This window comes from Aphis gossypii, chromosome 2, assembly GCF_020184175.1.
Source record: "Aphis gossypii isolate Hap1 chromosome 2, ASM2018417v2, whole genome shotgun sequence".
In the NCBI taxonomy this organism is placed as follows: domain Eukaryota; kingdom Metazoa; phylum Arthropoda; class Insecta; order Hemiptera; family Aphididae; genus Aphis; species Aphis gossypii.
The window spans coordinates 59,201,165-59,225,155 of record NC_065531.1 but is presented as its reverse complement, the minus strand read 5'-3'; the positions used below and the strand labels follow the sequence as shown (position 1 = coordinate 59,225,155).

The 23,991-nt window shown below is 25.6% G+C and overlaps 1 protein-coding gene across 2 annotated transcripts in view; it reads left to right on the top strand.

Annotated features, from left to right (window-relative positions):
* The window catches only part of LOC114129933 (protein qui-1), a 176,850-nt gene that overhangs the window by 51,858 nt on the left and 101,001 nt on the right, over positions 1–23,991 (top strand). For both annotated transcript variants that reach the window (XM_050201730.1, XM_050201729.1), the window contains exon 2: positions 18,040–18,161. In XM_050201730.1, the coding sequence (XP_050057687.1) occupies positions 18,056–18,161 (106 nt within the window). In that variant the 5' untranslated portion in view covers positions 18,040–18,055. The remainder of the gene's footprint in view (positions 1–18,039; positions 18,162–23,991) is intronic.

The following is a 23,991-nucleotide window of genomic DNA, read 5'->3' as shown; positions in this document are numbered from 1 at the left end:
ACATTTTGAATTACCTCAGCCCTCAGGGGGCTACTTATAATAATGATTAAGAAATACAGCATATTATACTAAATCTGTATTATTAAACGTATACAGTATACACCAACCTAAACACATACCAACCCGCTATTTAAAGTCAAAACATACAAATGTTGAACGCGCGATTCCATCCCACTGAACTACGTGACAGTAAGTTTATCCGTTTCAAGCATAACAGGATAAATTGTTCAGTTGATAAAAACTTTGTGTTATCCACGCGTTAAAAAATGACAATAAATATTCCAAGAAAGAAAAAACAGTGAGGCGGTTTAACGATATCTGCTTAATTTTATTCCTCTTGAACTTCTCGCAATTATTGTTCAAGTTGCAACGCAATTTTATTATGTTATTATTTATGCTTTTCTCGTAATTCATATTTTTATCTTTAATAAAAATATAAAAATAAAAAGACATTTTTTTCCAAGTCAGCCGTTTTACCGTAGTTTTATTATTATTAGTATTATTATTATTATATACAAAACAAAATAATAGTATATACCTCAATTACTTTAGAACGGTAAAAGGGTATGTAAACAAACTATTAATATAATTATAACTAACGAACTCGTAGCTAGTAAAAGTTTCCATCATTGATTATGTAAGCATAACAGGTATAATATTATTCTCGGTTATAAACCAGACGTATGCGTACAAACGTATCCACAAATATCACGTCATAATTAAATCACAAATTTCAAATCAACCTTTTTAGCGAGTGCCATTATGATACCATATTTTGTGACGTTCTTGCTAATAATTTTAACATATTTTACAAACATTGTGTTGTATTTTACATCTCGTTGTCAAACAAATAAACAACCACGCAGTTTTCGATCCGTGAGCTCAAAACATAATATTTTAACTTTGTTAACCAATTTTCACTTAAAATCGTCTTTCAAAAGTATCATTTTCGAAAGACAAAAGTCCGGCAGTGTATTTCTTTATATTTTGTCTATATTTGATTAAAATACTGTCTTTATATCGAGTTTACTAATTTATAAATTATTGTTTTATAAAACCGCATATACTGTTATAATTGAGCTATTTAATAAAATAAAAATTTAAACGTAGATTTTTTTAAAACTTGAAAACATAATACAATTTTTTTACCGTCGTATTTTATAGTGGATTTCTTGATTCGCTGTTTAACTGTTATAACAATATTATAACATTATTATAAGTGCACATGCAGTAACATCCATCCGTCTACTGTTTGTTCGCGACGTCGTGTAACGAGAAACATAAATTATGATCAAAAAATGTATGGTGGGCGTATCTACCCGAGGAAGGTGACATATCAAGTACTTTATACCCGCCTACACACTAACTGGGTTAGTGTAATCATTTGATAATTTTTTCGTATTGATAAAAATGTGTAGTCACGGAGTGCTCAAATGATGACGTAATTATTATAATGCCGTTTATTTGATGGAGGGGAAGGCATTAAAAGTTTAAAGCAGAGCAGTTAACTCAACTTCACTTTAAATTATATAATACAATAATACATACATGTAAACAGGGCCCATTTTTGTGTTAATATTAAAGATCGATTATCCCTGAAGTACCGTGATGAGGGAACATTTCCCACTACCTTTATATATTTCTTATTAGTATAGTATGTAGGTTTTTCTTAAATCTTAATATTTTCAACCCTTTTTCAACTGGTAAAATTAAACCAGGTGCAGTATACGTGTTATTTATTCTATTTGTATAAAATGTAGTTTGTAGTTTATTATTTTTATTATTATTATACTGTATCAATTTATATGTAATACAAAGTAACAGTGTTTCTTAACCTGCAGTTAACTTCACCATTTGTTATCGTTAATATGTCTGGCGATCAACGCAAATAACCAATTTACGTAAACGCGTTTACAAGACTAATCAAATCGTGGTGTGGTATTTCACCGGTCCATTATAATATTACATCGTTCGCTTTTAATGTCTACAGGTACAGAATTACGGTATGTCCAATGGCGGTGGATATTTGTGAGCGTCGCAGCAAAATTTAATCAACCGACAACTTACACGGCATTTAGTGTCCGTTTTTATGGTGTTTCCTTAATCCGTTAAGCGCGTCGCGATATTTTCAATGCGGTATATTGTCAACGGGTACGATTACAGTGACGTCGGGATAGAAAAATGCGAGATTTTTCGACTGAAATTTACTTTTGAGTTTTCCGTAGCTACGTGCAATAAAACCACGCATACCGGCTGATTTCGAACCGTAACGATTTTGAGGATTTTGGCGGGGGCAGAAGACAATGGGCTTAAGATATTAAATCCATCTCGTTGACAACATTATCATTTAAACCGCTATATTATTATCGTCGTGTATTTAAGCCACGTAAAATAATACACGCAGACGATATTTTCGGTGTTGCGTTATACAAGTAATAAGCTTTTGCGGGTATAATATAGGCGTATACCGTATATTTACGGCTTTATTACTTACGTGTGTATGTGGTGTACGTGTGTTAGTACAGGTACCGGGTCTGAGTTTACGATGTTAGCTGTAAAGTCCAGACTAGCTGTTTTTATTTTTACGACTATCCCAGCGAGTGTATCTAACAACACGGTAAATAGGTGTACCTTGCTGTTATTTGGATCAACAAGCGCAAATCGTGAACCGTGGAATGTGAAAATAAGAATGTTTATCTGCAGTGGCATTTTTCTGATCATTATATGTACTTAAAATACAGGTTGTTTTGCCAAAAACTACCAACCTCATGTCTGATTTTTAGAAATTGTATAGGTACTATGTATACTTACTTGTTATTTGTTTGACCATATACTCCAATATAGTTTGTTAATCCATTAATTTTCCCGTATCGATACAAACTTATTTTTTTTAACTCAGAATCGTCCTTTTTTAATATTAATTTTAAGCATATAATATATTTTTTAAATTTGTTGATACATTATAATTTGATTAAAATCCGTACGAGTAGTTGAATCATTAATCTGTATATACTATTATACTATATCACTATATACCTACTATGGATAATAAATTATAGACTATGATTATATACATTTGAAAATATGGATATTATAAATTTATGGCACCTAATTAATATTAATTTGTATGAATTGTTTCCAAGTATAATATGTGCTATACCAAATCTTACGTATATTTCTATTTTATGTAAAACTATTATAAAAGATCATTATTATTATTATTAGGATTATGATCATTTCAAATAAAGTATAATAACTCAGAAATAGTGGTTCGAATTATTATTTAGATGAATCATGTTTTCAAAACATCTTGTACTTAATAATTTATAATATGAATAGTAGTTTTCAATTTAAAAAAAAAAGTTCGTTTATCTTCATTGTGCTCCTTAAATGGTTTAAAAAATCTAAGTATCCAAGATTACTGTGTTAAAGTATTAGTGGCTGGTGCTGAATACGTGCTAGTCAAGGCAAGCATAGTATTGTCTAAAAATATTGATCTATTACAATATCGTATAAACATTTGACGTAGGACAATGAAAACCGATGAAACATTTCACTACAAATAAAGCGTTATTTGGATTGATTGACGCGTCAAATTGGACTCTGAATAATCTAGTTAATCGCAGTTGGATATAACATAATAACGTGTTTAATTTTAATATTATTGGGTTATAAACTTGATATTATATCAAATAGTGACTTTATAATATCGTTATTCGACTGTAATAATTATCACAATTTTTTTTTAGAGAAAAATTCAGTAGTAAGAATTCCAACGTTTAATAATTTATTCACCGTCATGACTAAGGACATTTTAAAGAAAATATATACATTTTTTTTTTATACCATTTATATTTAGAAATTTTTATTTTTACTTAACCTCGTATCTACAATGGTTTGAATTATTTACTCTGTATGTTTATGTTATACAGTACAACAGATAATAATAATAACTCTAAAATATTTTTTTGTTAATTATTTAGAATAATTATAGACGTACTTGTTAGGATCAATCGAATTATTAAAATAATAATTAATATAATTTACTGTAATTATATTATCATTTCTAACTGCATTTACTTTTTCCCGTGTGTAACAAGATCAATATTATAATCAAAAAAAAAAAAAAACACAGCACTAGTATACTCATATAGACGACACGCTGTTATATTTCGTTTTGTTAACATGTTTGGTTTCTATGTTAACGGAACACGAACGTACACTATACCTACATGTATATTGTACTGCCTTAGTTTGGCCGAAGGCTGACATTGATTTACGGATGTGGTCGTGGGCTAGTTCGTATTCGTAAGTACATCTTGGTTGTATGATCGATACCCAAAAAATGTAGGTAGTGTGCACCAGACATGCTTGCCGTGAGTTCGACAATGACGGTTATCATTATTTATATTTGCGCAGTATTTTTTTCCGCAATAACACTAAACGCAAAAATATTTCAACTGTAAATATTATAATGTGCACACCGTTTTCTGTCAACGCTTTATTCGGGAATTGAACTCCGAATGTATAATAATAAATCGCGAATTATAATTCTTATAAATATATATATATATATACCATTTTATATGATATTATATACAAATGACTATTAACAACACGGTAGCAGAATCCAGCATTTTCTTTGAGAGGTGGCAGGCTATAATAATATATAAATTTTACAATAAATTACATCGACACCAATATAATACATCAATTAATTATGTGAATGCAACAATATAGTCCTAGCTACTTCATTCCTCCTATTCTTCAACAGCAAATAACATATGTCTATAAGTTGTGCTTTAAAATGTTCAAAATGAATAAGGTAGAAAGGAAAAGTCACTTTTGATAAAAATAAATAATGTATTATTTGAAGAAACTGACGGCTGTATAATATAATAATAATATAAAGTGTAATGATTTAACGACTGCGAGCCATGCAAACTATTAAATTGTGTTCGCTCATTTCTCATATTATGTCAAAATATTGAAACAGTTTTAATATAATTTGTATATTTCAATACTTGAGGTTTGGTGTAGGTATATGCAAAAGCGTGATGACGGGTCGTCGACTTAGTAGTAGTTAAGGTTGTATTATAATAATAGTGTGGAAAGTTATAATTCCACTTACCATTACATTTCCGTTATTTCAGATTTTCTAGAAGGTGGCGACAATTTGATATGATAAAAAATCTAATAAATCGTTAGTTCTCATATAGTTTTTTGTTCTTAAAATATATTTAAACTACCGTTTTGCACATTTAATTGAATTGGTGGTTTAAAGACCATCGTTCTTATTTGTTATTTTTTTTACCTATATTAATAAATATTCATAACTATAAATTCGTAAACGAATCATAATATTATTTTAAAAATAATACCTATAACAGTCAACAATTATACTACAATAAGATGCAAAAAGTACAAAATGATTTTTTTCTTTTTAATACATCCAATATTTCTAGAAATTATTATATGTCCAGATGAAAAAAATAGAAGTTGAAGGGGATAAAAAAATCGCACTGAAATATGTATTTATTATTTGAGATAACTATACATGAGATAACATTTTCACTAATTTAATTAAATAACACTTCAAATGTCATATTAAATACGTGTATATAAATTATGTTAAACAATTTTAATAAATTAGGTATTTTATAAAAACATCATGGTAACAAAATTAAAAAGGAAACTGCTGTGGTATGATACTTGTTATTATTATACAAAATATTTGATGATTAAACCTTTGCCTATTTATTAATTAATTATTATAATTGTATTACTGTTTTAATTATAGAATTATCACATATGCCTTCATAGATTCAACAAATTACCTAATAATTTATAACAATGAGATTATTTAGTTTTCCGTTATAATGTTTTAAGTTTTTCTTTGAAAATCGTAAATCGCATTGTTTTTTTATTAGAAATATAATATAAAATATTTATAAAATTTATCAAGATTCGAATTATTGCACTCGATCATAACAATATTATAACTAAGCTGAGCCTAATATATTTTTATTAAACTTTGACCCGTGGCCTTTAAATATTAGACACGTGAACGTGACCTTCACCCATAAATTGCCACTCGCCTGCAAACTGGGTGCACTTAATGATAATTTCATAGTATACCCACCTATCCTTATAATAATATTATTATAATTTATTGTCTGAGAAGTTAAACGAGTCGGGCGAAAGGTTTCAGATCTCAAAGCGTTATCGGTGCGCATCGGATGATCTATAGAAGAGATATTTTATGTCATTAATTAGAGCCCGCAGAAATCGCACTGAATGGCGTGCGCACAATCTCCTTTGTATACGCTATAATACTACGCATACACTGACATCACATTATTATACGCATACGGTGAATTGGTCCGCTGGATATTGTATGACAACTGGGTCAATAACGACGTAAATGTGGTCTCGGGTATGCGAGGATGGGTGTTTTTGTGCCTTTTGAGAAATCGTTGTCATGCAAGCGGAATTTTTTTTTAACGAGCTTCCGCGTTGTAGCCGCGAGAGTTATCAAGGATCTTTTTTCGATGAATACGGTATTGTTTCCGTACGATTGTTATTTGTAAAAAAAAACTTTCTACAGCTCGTCGGTGCGGCAACGTATTACAATTTTCAATTTGTTTACAAATATATATTATACTATAAAGTATGTATTATACTTTGTACCTACATATTAAATAATTTTAGTGTACATATGAAAAACACCAATATGTTAAAAGGTACTTATATAAGATTATTATTATACAAGCTTTTATTTTAAAAATAAAATTTCAACAACTATTTAATTTTTATATAGGGTGCGGCAGTCAAACCCGACGGTTTAAAAAGAACTAATGGGCAGGGCTAAAGTGGTAGAGATTTCGGGAATATTCTTATCGCTTTTAAATACCAAAAATTTAGCAATCATGAAGCATTGGTCGAATGAACAGCGTGCGTTCGTGATAAAAGCGTATTACAAAAATAATGATATATGTGTAATATGTGTTGGCTAAACAAGGAAAGCATTTGCGTGACATAATCTTTAAAAATGAAGTTTTTAAATATATAACATAAAATTTCACTTGTGTAGTTTTTATTTGTTTGGTGAAAAATAAATAAACAAATTTTTCTATTTTTTTTTTATTTTTTTAAATCGTTGGATTTAACTGCCGTACCCTGTCAATAGAGTATACATTTTAAATTACTAAATAACTAAATAATTGTATGTATTCTTATTATAACATTAAAACATACACTACATTAGGGAATATTTAAACGGAAAAAAAAATTATTGGAAGGTGCATATTAAATTAAATACAAAAAGTCATCGTTAACTAAATTTTCGTGTAAAAAAAATTAGAGAAAAATATTTTAATCAATTACTTTCCAATTTTTAATTATATTCTTTTAATAAGTTATTATTTGTTTTGTGTAATCCGAATTCGCAAACATGTATACTTGTTAGTGCTTATTGTAATAATAACCATTATTTTTTTGTGAACAATTATTGTTTTTCTTTTTTTTTTTTTTAGATTAAAGGTTAAAAAAACATATTAAGTATATATACTACATTTTTATCATTACATAAAACCAGAATTTCGAACAAAAAACTACGATTTGATGTTGTTTTATTTAAATATATATATATATATATATATATATCAATTAATTACTCATCGAATTAGTTATATATAATATATATAAATACATCAAATATTATATTTATTTTCTAACTATAAAAGTTCTTCTGTAATTTGTTGATCCAATATATTGTTAAAGAAATATTTTATACAAATTAACAGTTCTTATCCAGGTACCTATCTATTTTTATAAATTTTCACCGAGACTAAACCTGAATAATAATATACAGAATACAAAATGAAAGTTTCTATTTTTAACCTCGTTATTAAATAAATCCAATTTATTGACAAGTATATACTACAAGTTGAAAGTTAAAAATGGAAATTGCAATACATTCACAAGTTTTCTAAGTTCAAAGCTTCAAAGCTTCTTGCATGAAATGGAAAAATGTATATTTTTTAAACGGTGTTTGTTTTTCCCCTTACGAAAAGAAATTATATACATCTATACGATTTGGTGTTTATACATGTTTTATTATTAATAAATATTGTACATTTGTACATGGTTTAAATTATCCAACATTCAAATAAACTTAATTTCCAATTACATGCTTCACATTGATTTTGAGTACAATTTATAATATTCTGACGTTCTGGAAATTGCAAACGTCGTCTTCATATGTGTCAAATTTAAATTTCCTAATAAAAAGAACGATATACCTACACAATGCTTGAATGACTGACAAGTATACAAGCTCACAAGTGTATATTGTTATCGTCCACTTCAAAGCGTCAAATACAGAAACGTTAGTATCATTTAATGATGACAGCAATAAACCACCGGATCCTTTAGCTAGATGTTTTCCTTATTCGGTAGACCATTTGGTCAATTAAAATAGACGCTTGACCTACAAATATCTAGTCCAGTTTCACAGTTTGTTCATATAAAATATCTATTATTTATTGAGTGTCTTTTGAATCATTATCAGAATTGAATATATCTAGTGCACAATTTCAAAGAATCTAACACCACTTTAACTTAAAACTCTATTACTTTTTGAACTATTCTTATTATTAATAACGACCTAAATAAAATATAGGTTTTGTGGTTTTCTTAAATGTTATATTAATTTCATATTTTAAATCCAGATTCTAAATAATTAATTTTTGCATCATTGAATTTTTCTAATAATATTTTAAACAAACACACATCATATTACTGTATTACTTTATTATTAAATTTATTTATTAAATAAACATTATCTATAAAGAAATCAACGAGATAACTATACTTCAATAAACCAATATTACAGTATATTTTTAAAACTATTTGAAACGATTATTTTATAAAAAAAAACTCTAGGTATTTAGTTATAAAAATAATACTATAGTATTATTATATAGTGGTAAGAAATATAAATACATGGTTTTTCTTAAAGGTGACAATGAGTTGAGAGTGTATTTATTTTTTGATTAGCAAAATACTATCTCTTATAGTTTTATTTAGATTTCATATAAACATGGAAATATAAGTATACAAATAAATTAAGTTCTATTACCGATGTATCAAGTATTAATTAGAAAATCCAAACCATTACAATAATATAATTAAATTACTATATGCTAATAATAATTACTTTCATTAATTATTACATTGATAATAATATTAAAATTGTAATAATATAATTTTAGATAAAAAGTAAAATAATTTGTTCAACAATCAACTCGTCCTACTATTGTATACAAATGTTCTGCTATAAAATCAATAAATAACGTTATAATGTATACTACAGGAAAAGACTTTCTATCATGTTCTTATCCTATTCGAAGTATGACAAGTTTCAATCCAAGACATTGTCGATTTATATTAAAATATATCCATTGTCATATTTTCGTATTATACATAATGACAATGCTATTGACATTGCTTTACATACGTTATTTTTACAATTTCACGAACATTTTTACTATACGATTTTCCATACATTTCTTCAATAACATTAATATCCACGTCCATGATAAAAACTCAAAATGTAGTAAAATTACTACAGCTAAAAGCATCTCTAAGCACAAAATCACTCAATGGATATTTTTAACGAGTTTTCTATACATATGTCAATATTACGTTATTTACACGTACGACTTTAACAAAGCGACTAAACAAATTTTAACTTCGTTTTGAAAATGAAACTAATTTAAACACTATTTAACAATGTATACTTTTAATGTCAGCAGTCGAATTCATCACAATTACTAATGGTAGATTTAGATTAACATCAATTGCAAAAACGGTTGAACCGATAAAAAATGATCATTTGTGCGTAAATTGGCATAGCCTGTAGAAAACATAATATATGAAAACACAATAATAACGGGGTCATATTTGTTGAGACATACAGGATGCTCACATTTTTTATATTCTAGTAAATTTATTCAAATACTGACTTCAAAAAAAAAAAAATAATAATATTGTCTAGGTATATTTAAGGATCATTTCAAATATTTAGATTATCTTGTAGTACTTCTTTTTTCAAACTGTCATCACTCTTTTATATTGTAAATACGAAATTGTTAATCAGATTATTATTTTGGAAATGTTGACATATCTAAATTAAATTATTCAAACGAGTAGTTCTGAAGTTTTAAACTTCAATTAGGTACATTTTAAGGATAATATTCTTTAATAGTGAATTTATATAAATACATATAATATTTAATCTAGTACTTGTTCAATTTTTTTTCCCATAATTTTTGAGAGTTGTTAAACTGTAATAAAGTAATATTATATAATTATTATTATAATTAGGTACTGTAATTTAAAATTATCATATTGTCTAAAAGTTTAAAACCATTATTCGTGGATTGTTATTCTAAGACGTCCTTCAAGTTTAATAACTCATAAACTACTCATTTGGATATCGGTTTTTATTTATACAAATTTTTGAAAAAAAATCATTACCTTAACAATTTTAAATTGTATATAGTGTCTCTTGATAGAAAACATAGATGTTTGAATCGCCACCAGACACTGCATAAATTACAAAATAAAATCAATATGGTTCTTAATTATAAATGAAAATTTTATGAATCAGAATTTTAACAAATGTATTATTAAAGTTGGGTTTTTAAGTGTCCCCTTCATTAAATGTAAAATACCAATAAACCTATTATAATTAAAAAAAAAAAAAAAAAATAAGTATTTATATTATTGGATTTGCAGGAACTAATGCGATCAAAATAGTTATAGTTAACAAAAGCGCATGATTAGTTTTATAAAAGCAATTATAAAATTGAAAAATAAAATAATATATTATGCGGTTGTAAAATAATAAATACGATATGCCTAGATTTATAGCTACATATTTATATTTATTTTTTTACTGAACGAGGCAAATGGAACACAAATGTTTCGTTTTAAATGAAATTATCGATGCACAGAAATATAAATATATTTAATTACTTTAGTCCACTATAATATTTAGGATAAAAAACTTAAAATATCTACATACAACGATTACAATAAATTACAGTACAGTTTATTATAAATAACTTTTTATAGCACAAATTACTAAATACGTATGAAGTGTGTATTTTGTTAGAAATTTAAAAAATAGTTTTATTTAAAACCGTAAATCTATATCAATAGCATAAACTAAGTAGTAATATTATACTATATTCTGTGTTTTTTTTTTCAGTAAAATTTTCGAAAATAATTTGTTAACAATAAGAAAATAATTTTTTTTTTTACAATAATATCAAATGTGATAAATCATAAATGTATCTTAAATGAATGTCTCTATTATTACAAATCTAACTGTATGGTTTTAAAATATGATTTCCGTTGGTGAATATTATTTATTAGAATTTAAAGATTTCAATATACAATTGGATAGTCTTAAATTCTGATTAAATTATTATATTTTTTTTTTCAGAAATCCATTATCAAGATTTATATATTATGTCAAACTTAACCCCATATTTTATTTTATTGGATCCATGAACCTACATCTAATAAACTAATACAAATCCATGCAAAATATCAAACCACCTTGCATTCCATTAATGTGTAATTAATTCGTTAAAAATAATTATATTATGCAAAACTTAAAATTATTAGAATTAAATCACCGGGTAAAAAAAAAATAGTACTAACTAATAATTATTAATTAGAGAAATTTAATAGCTTCTATAGTTGTTTAGTATATTGTATAATATTATATCGAATCGTCATAGAAAATACATCATTATAGTTATCAATTATCATAATAATAAAATGGCACAATTTATATCGAATAAAGTTATTAACTATTTTGAAAATAAAATAATAACGTACAAGTACTGAAGTGAGTATATTTTAAGTGTGCAGAAAGAACTGACACACATATTAAAACGCTTGGAACTACTGAGAATTACACAACGTAAATAAAAGTAAAATGATAAACATAATATTATATAGATTATATTGAAAGCAATATCAACTGAATCGAAGTCTTCGGTTTAGATAAAACTATCTCAGAAATATACTTGTATTTACTTCCGTCTTCCGGTTGACTATAAAAGTATAAACATTTCGCATAGAAGTATACATGCCAGCTACATGTAACCCATTTTTAACACGGAATTTTCACAAATGAAAAGTATAAATGCTTCTTTTATGGTTTACTTTTTATGTTGGTGAATAGTTAAAATCAACATAGTATAACAAGTTATTACTTATCTTGTGTGTTCTGCGAATATTGTACTCAGAAAACGCGAACAGAGAATTTTTTTCGAATGATTCTGAGACATGCGTAAATCCGATATGGCTAATGTTTGTTGTTTGGTGGGATCCAATTTACGAGTTTTTTTATTAGAAATTCTTACAAAGGCTGCATACTCGTGTTCGATTTCGTATGTACAGTGTACAACCTCCTGCTGCAAACATAGCAGACATAAAACATACACACAATCATAATGATTGCAAAACTTAAAATTGGGTCATCTATTAGTATCATTTAAAAAAAAAATATTTATTTTTATGAATTGTATTATCTTACTGGACATTAAAATGAATTACTCCTCAGTTATTGAGAATGAGTAATTATGCATTATTAGTACTGATAATCTTCACTTTAAAGATCCAATACCAAAATCTTTATTTCCTCATACACTTATATAATGATCAATTTCAGAGGTAGATTCAACTCTCTGGGCACACATTTTTTTGGAATATGATGTACCTATTAAAAAAAAAAACCAAATCCACAATAATACGGCATTAACTTAATATATTTTAGCAACTTTCAGCTATTGGAGTTAATTTTTTTCTATTAACTGCTGACATTTTTGTGTGCGTAGTAAATGTATAACGATGTTAAACATAACATGCAATTATTTAATACACGTGAATGCAATTAGTATGCAAAATTTCAATTAAATATATAATATAGCTTCACCAAAAAATAATATATAATATATAATTGTCTATGCAAAATAATTTGTATTGGAAAATAAATAAATTACAACAAGCCAATTAAACAGGAAAATGGTTTTTGCTATAGAATCAATCTTTGGTTAAAAATATAAAAACTGCATGTAGCCATAGAGGGAAACTATAGAGGGAATTTCCATAATTATATAAATGTTGGGCTTTCGTGTTCTGGTCTTAATTAGGAAAATCCATATCAAAATATACAGTGCGGCGTACCTGTATAATATGACGTGCAAATATTTAGTTTACTTTTAGCCATGGTCCACGAACACTGCCACAGGGCGGCGTATTGTATATTAATAACGTGAAGAACATAGAATCGTTTTATAATAAAACAAATGAGAATGGTACCTTACAAGTAATAATAATAAGAAAATTGTAATATGTGCTTATATACTCCATCAGAATTACAAAATAAAATTAGTGTTATAGTGTAAACGTTAAAGATAGAACTAAACCTAACTTGAAACTATAATAATTGTATTTAATATTTTACTGATAGTATAATATATTCGATCTTCATCTGAATTATTTATGAAAAATACAACGAATAATACAATATTTTATCAAAACTTACATGATTCTATGCAAAAAATATAATATGCATGACTATGGAAATTTAAAAAACAATTAAATAAGTGTATATGTACGAACAAAGTCTTCTAAATTTATTATTACAGTAAACCAAAGTATACTTAAATTAAAACAAAAAAAATAATTAAGTGAAAACAATTTTCTAGATGCACTTGATATATACGAGTATATATATATACATTTTTTTTACTAATTTAAAAGCAGAAATATGAAAAGTCAATTTTAAAATTGAAATGAGACTATATCATTTTGAAATATTATTCATATACAGCAAGAACTTAGTAGTCACTTGAATTTTAATTTTTTTTTTTTATTATTATAAAACAAATAATATAATGTTGACATTGAATAATACTTGTATGCATGTAACATACGTATTACATGTAAAGCATGTAATTTTTTTATAAACTTTCAAAGCAGTTTATGGATTATATTTTGAAAATAAAAATTCCATTTGAATTTCAAGAGTTGCTCTTCAAATTTTCATATTTTAATTTATAAAATGATCAATTAGTATTAAAGTTGTTAATTGTTTTTTCTTTAATTTAATGTCTATTAATTGGGATTTTTCTCATTTAAACACGATATCATAGTCATAGGTATAATTATTGCAACTCTAGTATAATAATTTAGGAAACCACTTCAATTAAAAAGTATATATACATGTAAAATCTTTTAAATAAAAATAACATTTCTAAATTTATTTTGTCAACGTTATAAATTAATTAACTCTCTCAGATTTTTTACCATGTATATATTTGTGAGAACAGTGTTTATTTTAAATATTAAAAAAAAATAATAATTCTATAGCCACTATGAAAGTTTAAACAAGACGTCCAACGCGTGCTTATAGCCATTACGAGTGATTAGTTGTGTTATTTAGTATAATATATTATAATTACTTTTTGCGTGTATTCCGCGTTTATAACAGTTACATAATGTATGTGTAATAATAACTTTGAAACTATCTACGGACTTAGTGCCTAGGTACATGCGAAGTTTATATACACAACATAACAAAAAAGGCTATGTGCCGTGAGCAACGTGTCGCTGCGGACAAGTGTAATTAACTCATACGGGTAAAGCATGTCCGTTTCAGTAACACAACTTGTTTTATATAATATAATAACTCATGTACATGTTGTTTCAGAGTCAATTTCGTTGTATTTGATACTTTATTATTGATATAGGTACTATTAAATTGTCACACACCTATCATATTATTATACGAGTAGGTAGTTGGGAATTACGTGTAATTTAAGTCGACCATACTATAAACCGATGTAGTATGATGTATTTGAGCATCACTCAGAGACGTTTAAATAGAATTATGACGTCCTAGGTTATTTTTTTATATTAATTCTTAATCGATTAATACCCTCTCTCTTAAGATGTCTGATACGAATACACAAAATTAATTTGGCACCTACTGTTAAATTTTCAAGTTGCTTTTTTACAGAGCATTATAACAAAAGTTAAATTATGTTTAGTATAATATATAATCAATTAACTTTAAAATAATGATATTAAAAAACGATAATAATGTCTGTTAATTTACTAATCACGGTGAATGTGAGTTCTGTAATCTCCTCGTCCACCTTGACTCTAAACATGGCCATGTCATCGTTCTGAATGCTTAGTATATTGTTATCAATTTCAGTTGTACGTATCTACTACTGAAATACTTCTTTCTCATACAATTACAACGGTTTTATGTCTGTACACATGCTCGTGATAATTCGTTTAGTTCTTATTTTTCAATCGTCCTGCACACTCAGAAAATACCTTGACATCTAATTCGCCCAATGTGCTCAACAGAGAGTATAATACAATAATGCATTGCGTACACAGATGTGATTGTTTTGATGTAATACTATTAGATCGAATTAATTTGTATTTTGTTCAGACCGATCAGGAAGTCTCCCTTCTCCCAACCACGACAGATAAATTAACCATAAGAAAATCTAATTTTCAATTTAAGACCGGCTTAATGAGTTTGAGTAAGCACATTTAGTCCTATAATTACGACCAGATTTACAACGGATATTTTTATGGCATTTTGGTCTGAACCAATATAAATACATATATTATATTCTTGTGTGGTTTTATTCGAGCTGAAGGTTGCAATAAGGGTCCTTTATTTTAGTGCGTACAGCAGTAGTGATTTTTACGACTACTCGTGACCCTTATTATACTATGTGGAATTGCACTCGAGTTCATATATATATATAAATATATGTATATATATATATATATATATATATTATATGCAAAACGATTAGAGGAGTAAAATTCTATTTTGAATTAAATGATTATTATTTTAAATTGGCTCGTCGAATAACTGTGCACTGTTTATTGTTCAAACGACTATAAATTATGAAAAGCATTTAAAAGGTACGTGTAATGTTGTACATGGATTTGGTTTGGATATTTTATAAATGCATTCTGCAAGAACGTAAAAATTGATTACAAGCCTCGTTTTATACGCCACAACAATATCATTATATATTACATAATAATTAAATTTTTAATTATATAAGTCGCTTTTTACTGACACATTTTGAAAATTATTTGTTATATATTTATTATTTTATATAAATGTGCAATCCTAATATTTAAAAATATATGGAACTACAACATCTTAGAAAGTAAAAGGGAGTTTAAAAGTTACAAGTAATTGATGAAATCAACAACATTTCAATAACTAAATAAGTTAATTGCAGTTAAAACGTTTAAAAAAAACTCCTTCACTGCATATCGAAGGATCATTTTAAACAAATTTTTGAAAAAAATAACGCGGTACAGTAAAAATACAATTGTTTATTGTAAGATATTAATCAAATGAAAAAAAACATCAACAACACAACATCAACTGTCCAAATGATGTTGTAAATACTTGCAAATACTTAATCACTAGTTAGCACTATTATTATGTGAATATATAGTAAACAATTAGTTAATAGGACAATGATTCAGACAAATGGTGGAAAAAAAGAATTTTCTTTTTATCATCTTTTAAAAACTTTCAATTTTACTGACCACTTGTAACCTCGCGTGGGCCGTACGGCCACTATACTATTTGCATTTAAATTGCATTGTAGTTCTACAAAAATATTACTTTTTTGTTTATTTTTTTAATCCTCAGCGAGACAATAATTATGTTTAAAAAAATCCTTCAAATATAGGAGAATTTCATGTATTAATTATTTAGTATAATATTATGTAATTAATGTACACTGAATAGTGAATATACTATAAAATATTTAGATATATGTATATAATTATGCAGTAAAAATTTTACTAAAAGATAAATACTTAAAAAATACTTAGTTTATTTTATAAGTAAATAATAAATTATATTATTTATTATTTAACTTAGTAATTAAACAATTATATTGCATCTAATTAATTAAATCATTATATTATTTAGACTCTAAATTTTAAAATATGATAAACACGATTATAGTATGTGTTATGGATAAAACCGCGTATTGTATCCATGTGTTATTATAGGAATGTTAGTTTATATATTCGTAGTTCATACACCACATATTCAGTAAAACACTTCTGTATATTTTTTATGAAGTATTGTTTTTTATTCATTCATCATAATAAATTAAATTTTCATTTAACATTTGACTATAATTTAATTTATAGAAAAATAATAATATATTGATTGAGTTTATTTTGCAACATTTTCACGTTTATAAAATAAATGTTAACAAAACACATAATTAAATAAACGTAAATAATAAAAATATTATTGTTAATTGAATTAAAAACAAAATTTGTCATAAATAAAAAAAAAATAAACGATTCTGGATGTTTCCAATGTATATAATTAACCTAAATATGCATGTATTTTAAAATAATCAATTTTTTTGACATAAAACACAACTATATAAACGCGACAATAATTTTATAAGTTTACTAAATTATTATAATAAAATCACTTTAATCAAAACTCACCACACGAAGGTTAAAAAATAGGTCCACATTTCTAACAAACATAAACTTTTATGCAAAATATCACAAATGGTATTGTTTGTTTAGATAACGACAATTTGATTCAATGACCAATGCACAGCGTTTAATAAAGTACTAGCATGTTTTGATACAATTTTTTTTATAAGTGCCTGTATTACAATAGTTTTTATAGTTATTTTTTTTTCAACATAATTATATCATAATTTTATAAACAACGTAGGAAAGATGATCAATATTGTCGTGACATGTAGAACGATAATAAAAAACTTATATCGTCATGGATTGAGTCACGAGTGTTTTTTTTTGTTTATAATAATATTATCTTATCACGTTTTTACGGATTGATATACAAACTTCAGTTACCGTAAAATATTTAAAAACGTCGGTCATTTGTTTTGGTTACAGATATGGATTCGCAGAAATGAATAACGAGGACGAGGTGCAAAAAGTGTTCAGGGGTGAGTTGGATACGGCAGAATGGGCTATACCACGGTTGGTCAAGGTATTCATCGCGTCCACCAGAAACGGTAAGTCGTGAGAGTGTTACGATATAATATAATATTTTATATTCTTCAAAATTACAATAAGAAGAATATTATGCTTTACGGTGCAGGTCCATTTGTAATCAGAGCCTTTATATACACGATGCGCAGAATATAAATACGATCTATTATCGCTATAATGATATTATACTATTTAGTGTTAAAATTATTTATAGGTGCACCTGTTGTAACTCCAAAGACTTGGGCCTTTATATTTTTTTTAATTTTGGTTTTGGTTTGGTTATTGAGGTTTCCTAAAATTTCGGTTCAGAATTCATTAAAACCATAAACATTAAAAATGTCTGTTTTGTTTGATTTTAACCTACGGTTCCAGCAAAATTTAAATACGATTTAGTAAAAATAAATACATTTAAGTTATAAAAATCATCAAAGCAATTTCAAAAAAACGACATAAATTAAATAAATCATAACGATCAATAATGTGATGACAGTGTAATCTATACGCACTAACGGTATGATTTACTATAGTAATTTAAATTTAATACAGTAGGTATATAAACTAAGTACAACTACTATAACTAAAATTATACACAGACACTGCAGGTCAATTTTTTTTTTTTTTTTTAATTTGACATTATAATAATTATAATTCATGCTAAGTGTTGCCAGTGGGCGGCTTCTTATTCAATATTTTATGTCATTTTTTTCTCTTAACACATAAGCTTATTGTACATTATTTTGTATAGATTGTTTATTTCTAATAAAAAAAAAAAAAAAAATTGACATAATTTCTACCAGATACCATGTGCATAATGTTTTACCACAAGCCACAAGGACATAAAAATAAGAAGTACCTATTAATTCTAATCTTATTATCACATTAGATTTATATTAATTTTTTTTATCATGTTTATCAAGGTCTTAATATATGAAGTATGTTTTTAAGTATTAGAGTGCCGTTAACCTATTTAAATTTAAATTAATTCGTCTCGAATAGTAATCATAATTCAATAAACTTACGCGAGCATCTATGAAATACACAAACATATGGATAATTTAAATACAATTTTTAAAATTGTAAATACTTTTTTTTTTTGAGACTCGTGCAGTTAAAAGCATCTATAATTTTAACAATAATAACTATTATTAACTAGTATTTACAACATAAAATTTTTTCAGAAAATTTTTTACTTTTCAGTCAAGTAAATTTAGAAAAATACAACTAACTAAAAGTAAATTATGTCATTTAGATTTGTTTAAAGTTGCTTAAAATATCCACGTATATTTTCGTTATATTTTTAAAATATTAATTATTAATATAGTTTATTATACAAAAATAAAATGCGTATAGTATTTATTCTAAAATTGTAAAATATAAAAATTGACTGGTAATACATTATGTTGTATAAAAATTATGATCATTATGAAAATAATTATCAAATATTAAAATTATAAAAACTAATAAATGTGTTAGATTTAAACAGAAATTCCAACTCGTTGTATTATCATATTATCATATGATACTAACCTATCAATGGCAATTGCTTAAAAAGTTTATTAGTAGTTATTGTCTTACAATAAAGTATTATTATATGATCTTGATAAATTGAACAATATGAATATGATTGTACTATTAAATGTATCATTGGTCAATTATAACATAAATTTGATTTTTTTCCATTCATAGTTTCAGCTATAAATTTATATTTTAATATTTTTCTGAAATAAATGAAATGAATACATTTTTATGATAAATTATTAGTTTTATCCTCGTTTTTGATATAATATGTTTGTAAAAGAGAACAATCTAGAACTACAGAAACATAATTTAATTTAACTTCCGTTATTGAACAATTAATCTTTGTGAACTTAAATGAATACACAGACACAATCTAAGAAAAAAAGTTCATATGTTATAATGAACAATTTATTATAATACGTAACCATCGTAATAATATCTTCCATAATTTTGTTCATATGCTTTTTGTCTTATAAGTATTTTATAGTTTTGTTGTAATGTATTCTATGTAATTTGTAAACTATACGTATGTACATAATCTAATTCTGTATAAACTTCTGTTAGTTGTAAATAAGTACGATATATTTTTTTTTAAATTAACATTAAAATATTAACGAGAGATATTATAGCTTACGTAGATTATATGATGTATACTACACAGTATTCTATTCAACCCTTTCAAACAATAACTTTTGAACTAATTAAGGATGCAGTATTATCAAACAATAGTTCATACAAAGACGTCCAAATATAAACCATTACAAAACTAGATACACCGCATGAAAATTGTTTGCATGCCAAATTTAACAATCACGAAAAGTCATTATCTCGGAATACATGAGCAGTAAAATCTGTACGATATTTCTTAGTAAAATAGCTAGCTATAGAAGATTGAGAAACTTCATTAGTTTATTTATATACGTTTATTTATACCATTGATGCATAAAACTGTAAGTGAAATGTAAGAATAGCTGTTACAATTAGACTATAGGTATTTCCACGATAAATCCTACCTACTACATAGTTAGTTTAATTAAATTATATGATTCTACAGATGTACCTCTTCACAGAATTTTGATTTTTTGCATAAAATTATAAGTATAATAGTTTTTTTTTTTAAGTAATTAAAAATATAAAAATACACGTGGTTTATAATATTTATATACGACTGGTTTGGTTGTATTTGTAATGAAAAACAGCATAGAAACCCATTATTATATAATACAGCCATTGTAGTTAAAATAGTTTGTTATTATTTTAAATAAATACAATTAGCGTTAAGTATATTTCAATTAAAATACTCGTAGTGTCTAAAACAGAATATATTTGCGATTTTAAATATTCAAATAAATTAAGTATAATGCAAATATTTAAACGACAGCATGATTTTGTTAAATTAATAAATTTCTTTTATTAAATTCAATCTTAAAAACTTATAAAAATACATTTTTTCTTCTTGGAAATTAATAATGGATGTTTCATAAAATAAATAAAACGCTATCAACAATAAGCTATTGTAACATCACATAAAATTCAGAATCTAACATTACAATACATTATTATTATTTTTATATCACATTTTATATATTATTATTTTTTTAATTCAATTTTTTTTTTCATCATGTTATTTTATTTGTGACTTATATCCTGCATTGTTCTGAATACTGACCTTATCAGTCATCATATTACTTTTTTAATAAAATATGATATTTAGGTACTGGCTTAAATATAATTAAATCCATATTCAATTTTAAAACATAGGTATTTTTTCCCATTTCAAATTTGTTTAATAATCTTACGCTGTGGATGTTAAGGTATGGAAAGAATAACACTTGCGCGTTTTATTCGGGCGGCTGTTTTTATTTGATCAAGAAAATTAAATAACAAATAATAACAATATCACGTCCGTTGGCCGTTGCTGAGTCAGTCAGTAGCGGACAACGGTCGCCGGCCGGACTGGTCTCGCGCATTACCGACAATCCTCGTCCGCAAACCTATCGCGGACCAGGATCAGCAGACGCGCTCGTTAGGATAACGACCGCGACAATGATACTACTTACGATCTGCCACAAAATACCATAAGTGGTATCATAATGTCCCCAATGCCAATATAAACAATTTAAACTATCGACTTTTTTCGTATATATTATATTTATGGTTTGTTTTAGAATACCATATTTAAAAAGTTGATCGAACTTTCGATACAGTAGGAACTATTCATATTTAATCTAAAATTAATTTATACAACACGGCTTGCTTTTAGAACCACTGTACTGATTATATGAAATAGTAGTACTTTGAAAATCTATATATAGACGTTAAATGAAAAAGGAACTTAAATATTACGCAACAGATTGTGCTATTTTCAACATTTACTTAAAGCCTAAAGGTATTAGAAGTCGATGCTAATAGAAAAGTTTGACATCATATTTTAAAGATATACAATTTTATATATAATATATATTATATATGATTGAAATAATTGCTTTTAAGTCAAAAGATTTAAGTAAAAAAAAACGATAATATAATTTAGTCTTTATTTAACATTATTTATGTATACGTACTATAGAATTATAGAAGTTAAATACTTGATTATGTATGATTCAATATTTATTTGAAATTATTTTGCCTTACAAATACAGACCTTGTTAAATATGTTAATGAATGAATCAGGGTAATTTTGCATATTTGTAACAAATTCCTATGATATAAACTTGAAATATAAGCTTAATGAAATAATCAAATTAAAATGACAAAATCATAATAGCAAAATTAATTTTCAAAGAATACTATTCACTGTAATTTAAGTTATTAAAATTATATTAATAATCTCTAATTAACATAAAATTACCACATTGATACTCAATTCACTGATTTGATTAGTATAATTAAAAGGAACACTCATTTATTGTTTTTAAAAATACATGATAGTGAATGCAAAGTTATTCAGTTATATTGATCTCCAAATATTTTTTTTTCGATTTGGTAGAAGTTACTCAAAAATTTATACGTAAATTATGAATATATTAAAATCTATAAATCTTTTGAACATACATTTTTTTAGCGTAAATTGAATTTCAATGAGAAAAGTTGTTTGTATAGTAAACAAAATTTATTAGTTTTCAATAATAAATATAATGAAAATATATTTTAATTTTATAGACAAAATAACCTTATACATTTTATTATTTCATTAACCAACTTAATTTAGTACTTGGGTTTAGTGTCGTGTCTTCTAAACTTGATTTTATAGTTTTGAGTTATTTTATTAAGATTTTCAGTTCAGAAGAGTCTTAAAAAAAAGTCATAATATCCAATTAATACTTGTTTAGTGCACTGAAACCTTAATTTCTTATTATAATAAACTAAACCTATAAAATCATTAAGGATCCAGCTTCTGTTACAGACGTTGATTATAAATACATAAATTATTATTTTATGGAATATTGGTGACGTGGAAACAATTAAATACCGATTATAGGAGCAAAATAATTACTGAATTTTGTCAATACTCATAGCGAATAAATTAAAAATAAAGCTCCAGGGAGTCGTCTATCACTGTCCGTTATTTATATACGCCATTAATGGTTTTAGCTTAAAAATTGTATATGAAATCTGATAAAATGAATAAATAAATTCCACAATGGCACCAACAATAATAATATTTTCAGTATAAATTAAGCCTGTCAAAATCATTTTTACGTAACTGAAATTCATTAGATAGTAATATATTCTGTATATGTCATGATATAAATAAGTTTATTTAATCGGAACATTTTTGTTTTTATTATAGATTCAACTAGGCAATTTAATAGACAATTTTTTTCTAATAATTAAATTATTTAAACACGTCCATTACATTGCTAACATGTTTGAATTGTTCTAACTCTTTTATAAACAAATTTAATATATTTGACATTGTTTTAGTATTTCAACTACTACGTTTATTCAATATGCTGATTTATTTAAAATTGAATTTTACTGTTGATATTTTCATCATTGCTACACTCTTTTTGATACGTGTGTATCAAATAATGGTCACTTTTGTTTTTGTATTAGTTATCATAATGTTTTTTAAACAAAATACTAAAATTGATTTTAACCTTGAAATTGTACTAATTTTTGTAATGATAAATAGAATGAATATATATAATATATAAAAAAAAAAAACTAAAAGTATAGATAGGTAAATAAACAAAGCTAACGTGTTAAAATATTAAATTATGTATCTACTTAAAATTGTCTTGGTTCTATAATATTTTATTCGTTATTCAAATCAATTTTCATAAATATAACACCTATCCGAAATATTTATACGAACGAAAGTAGTAGGTG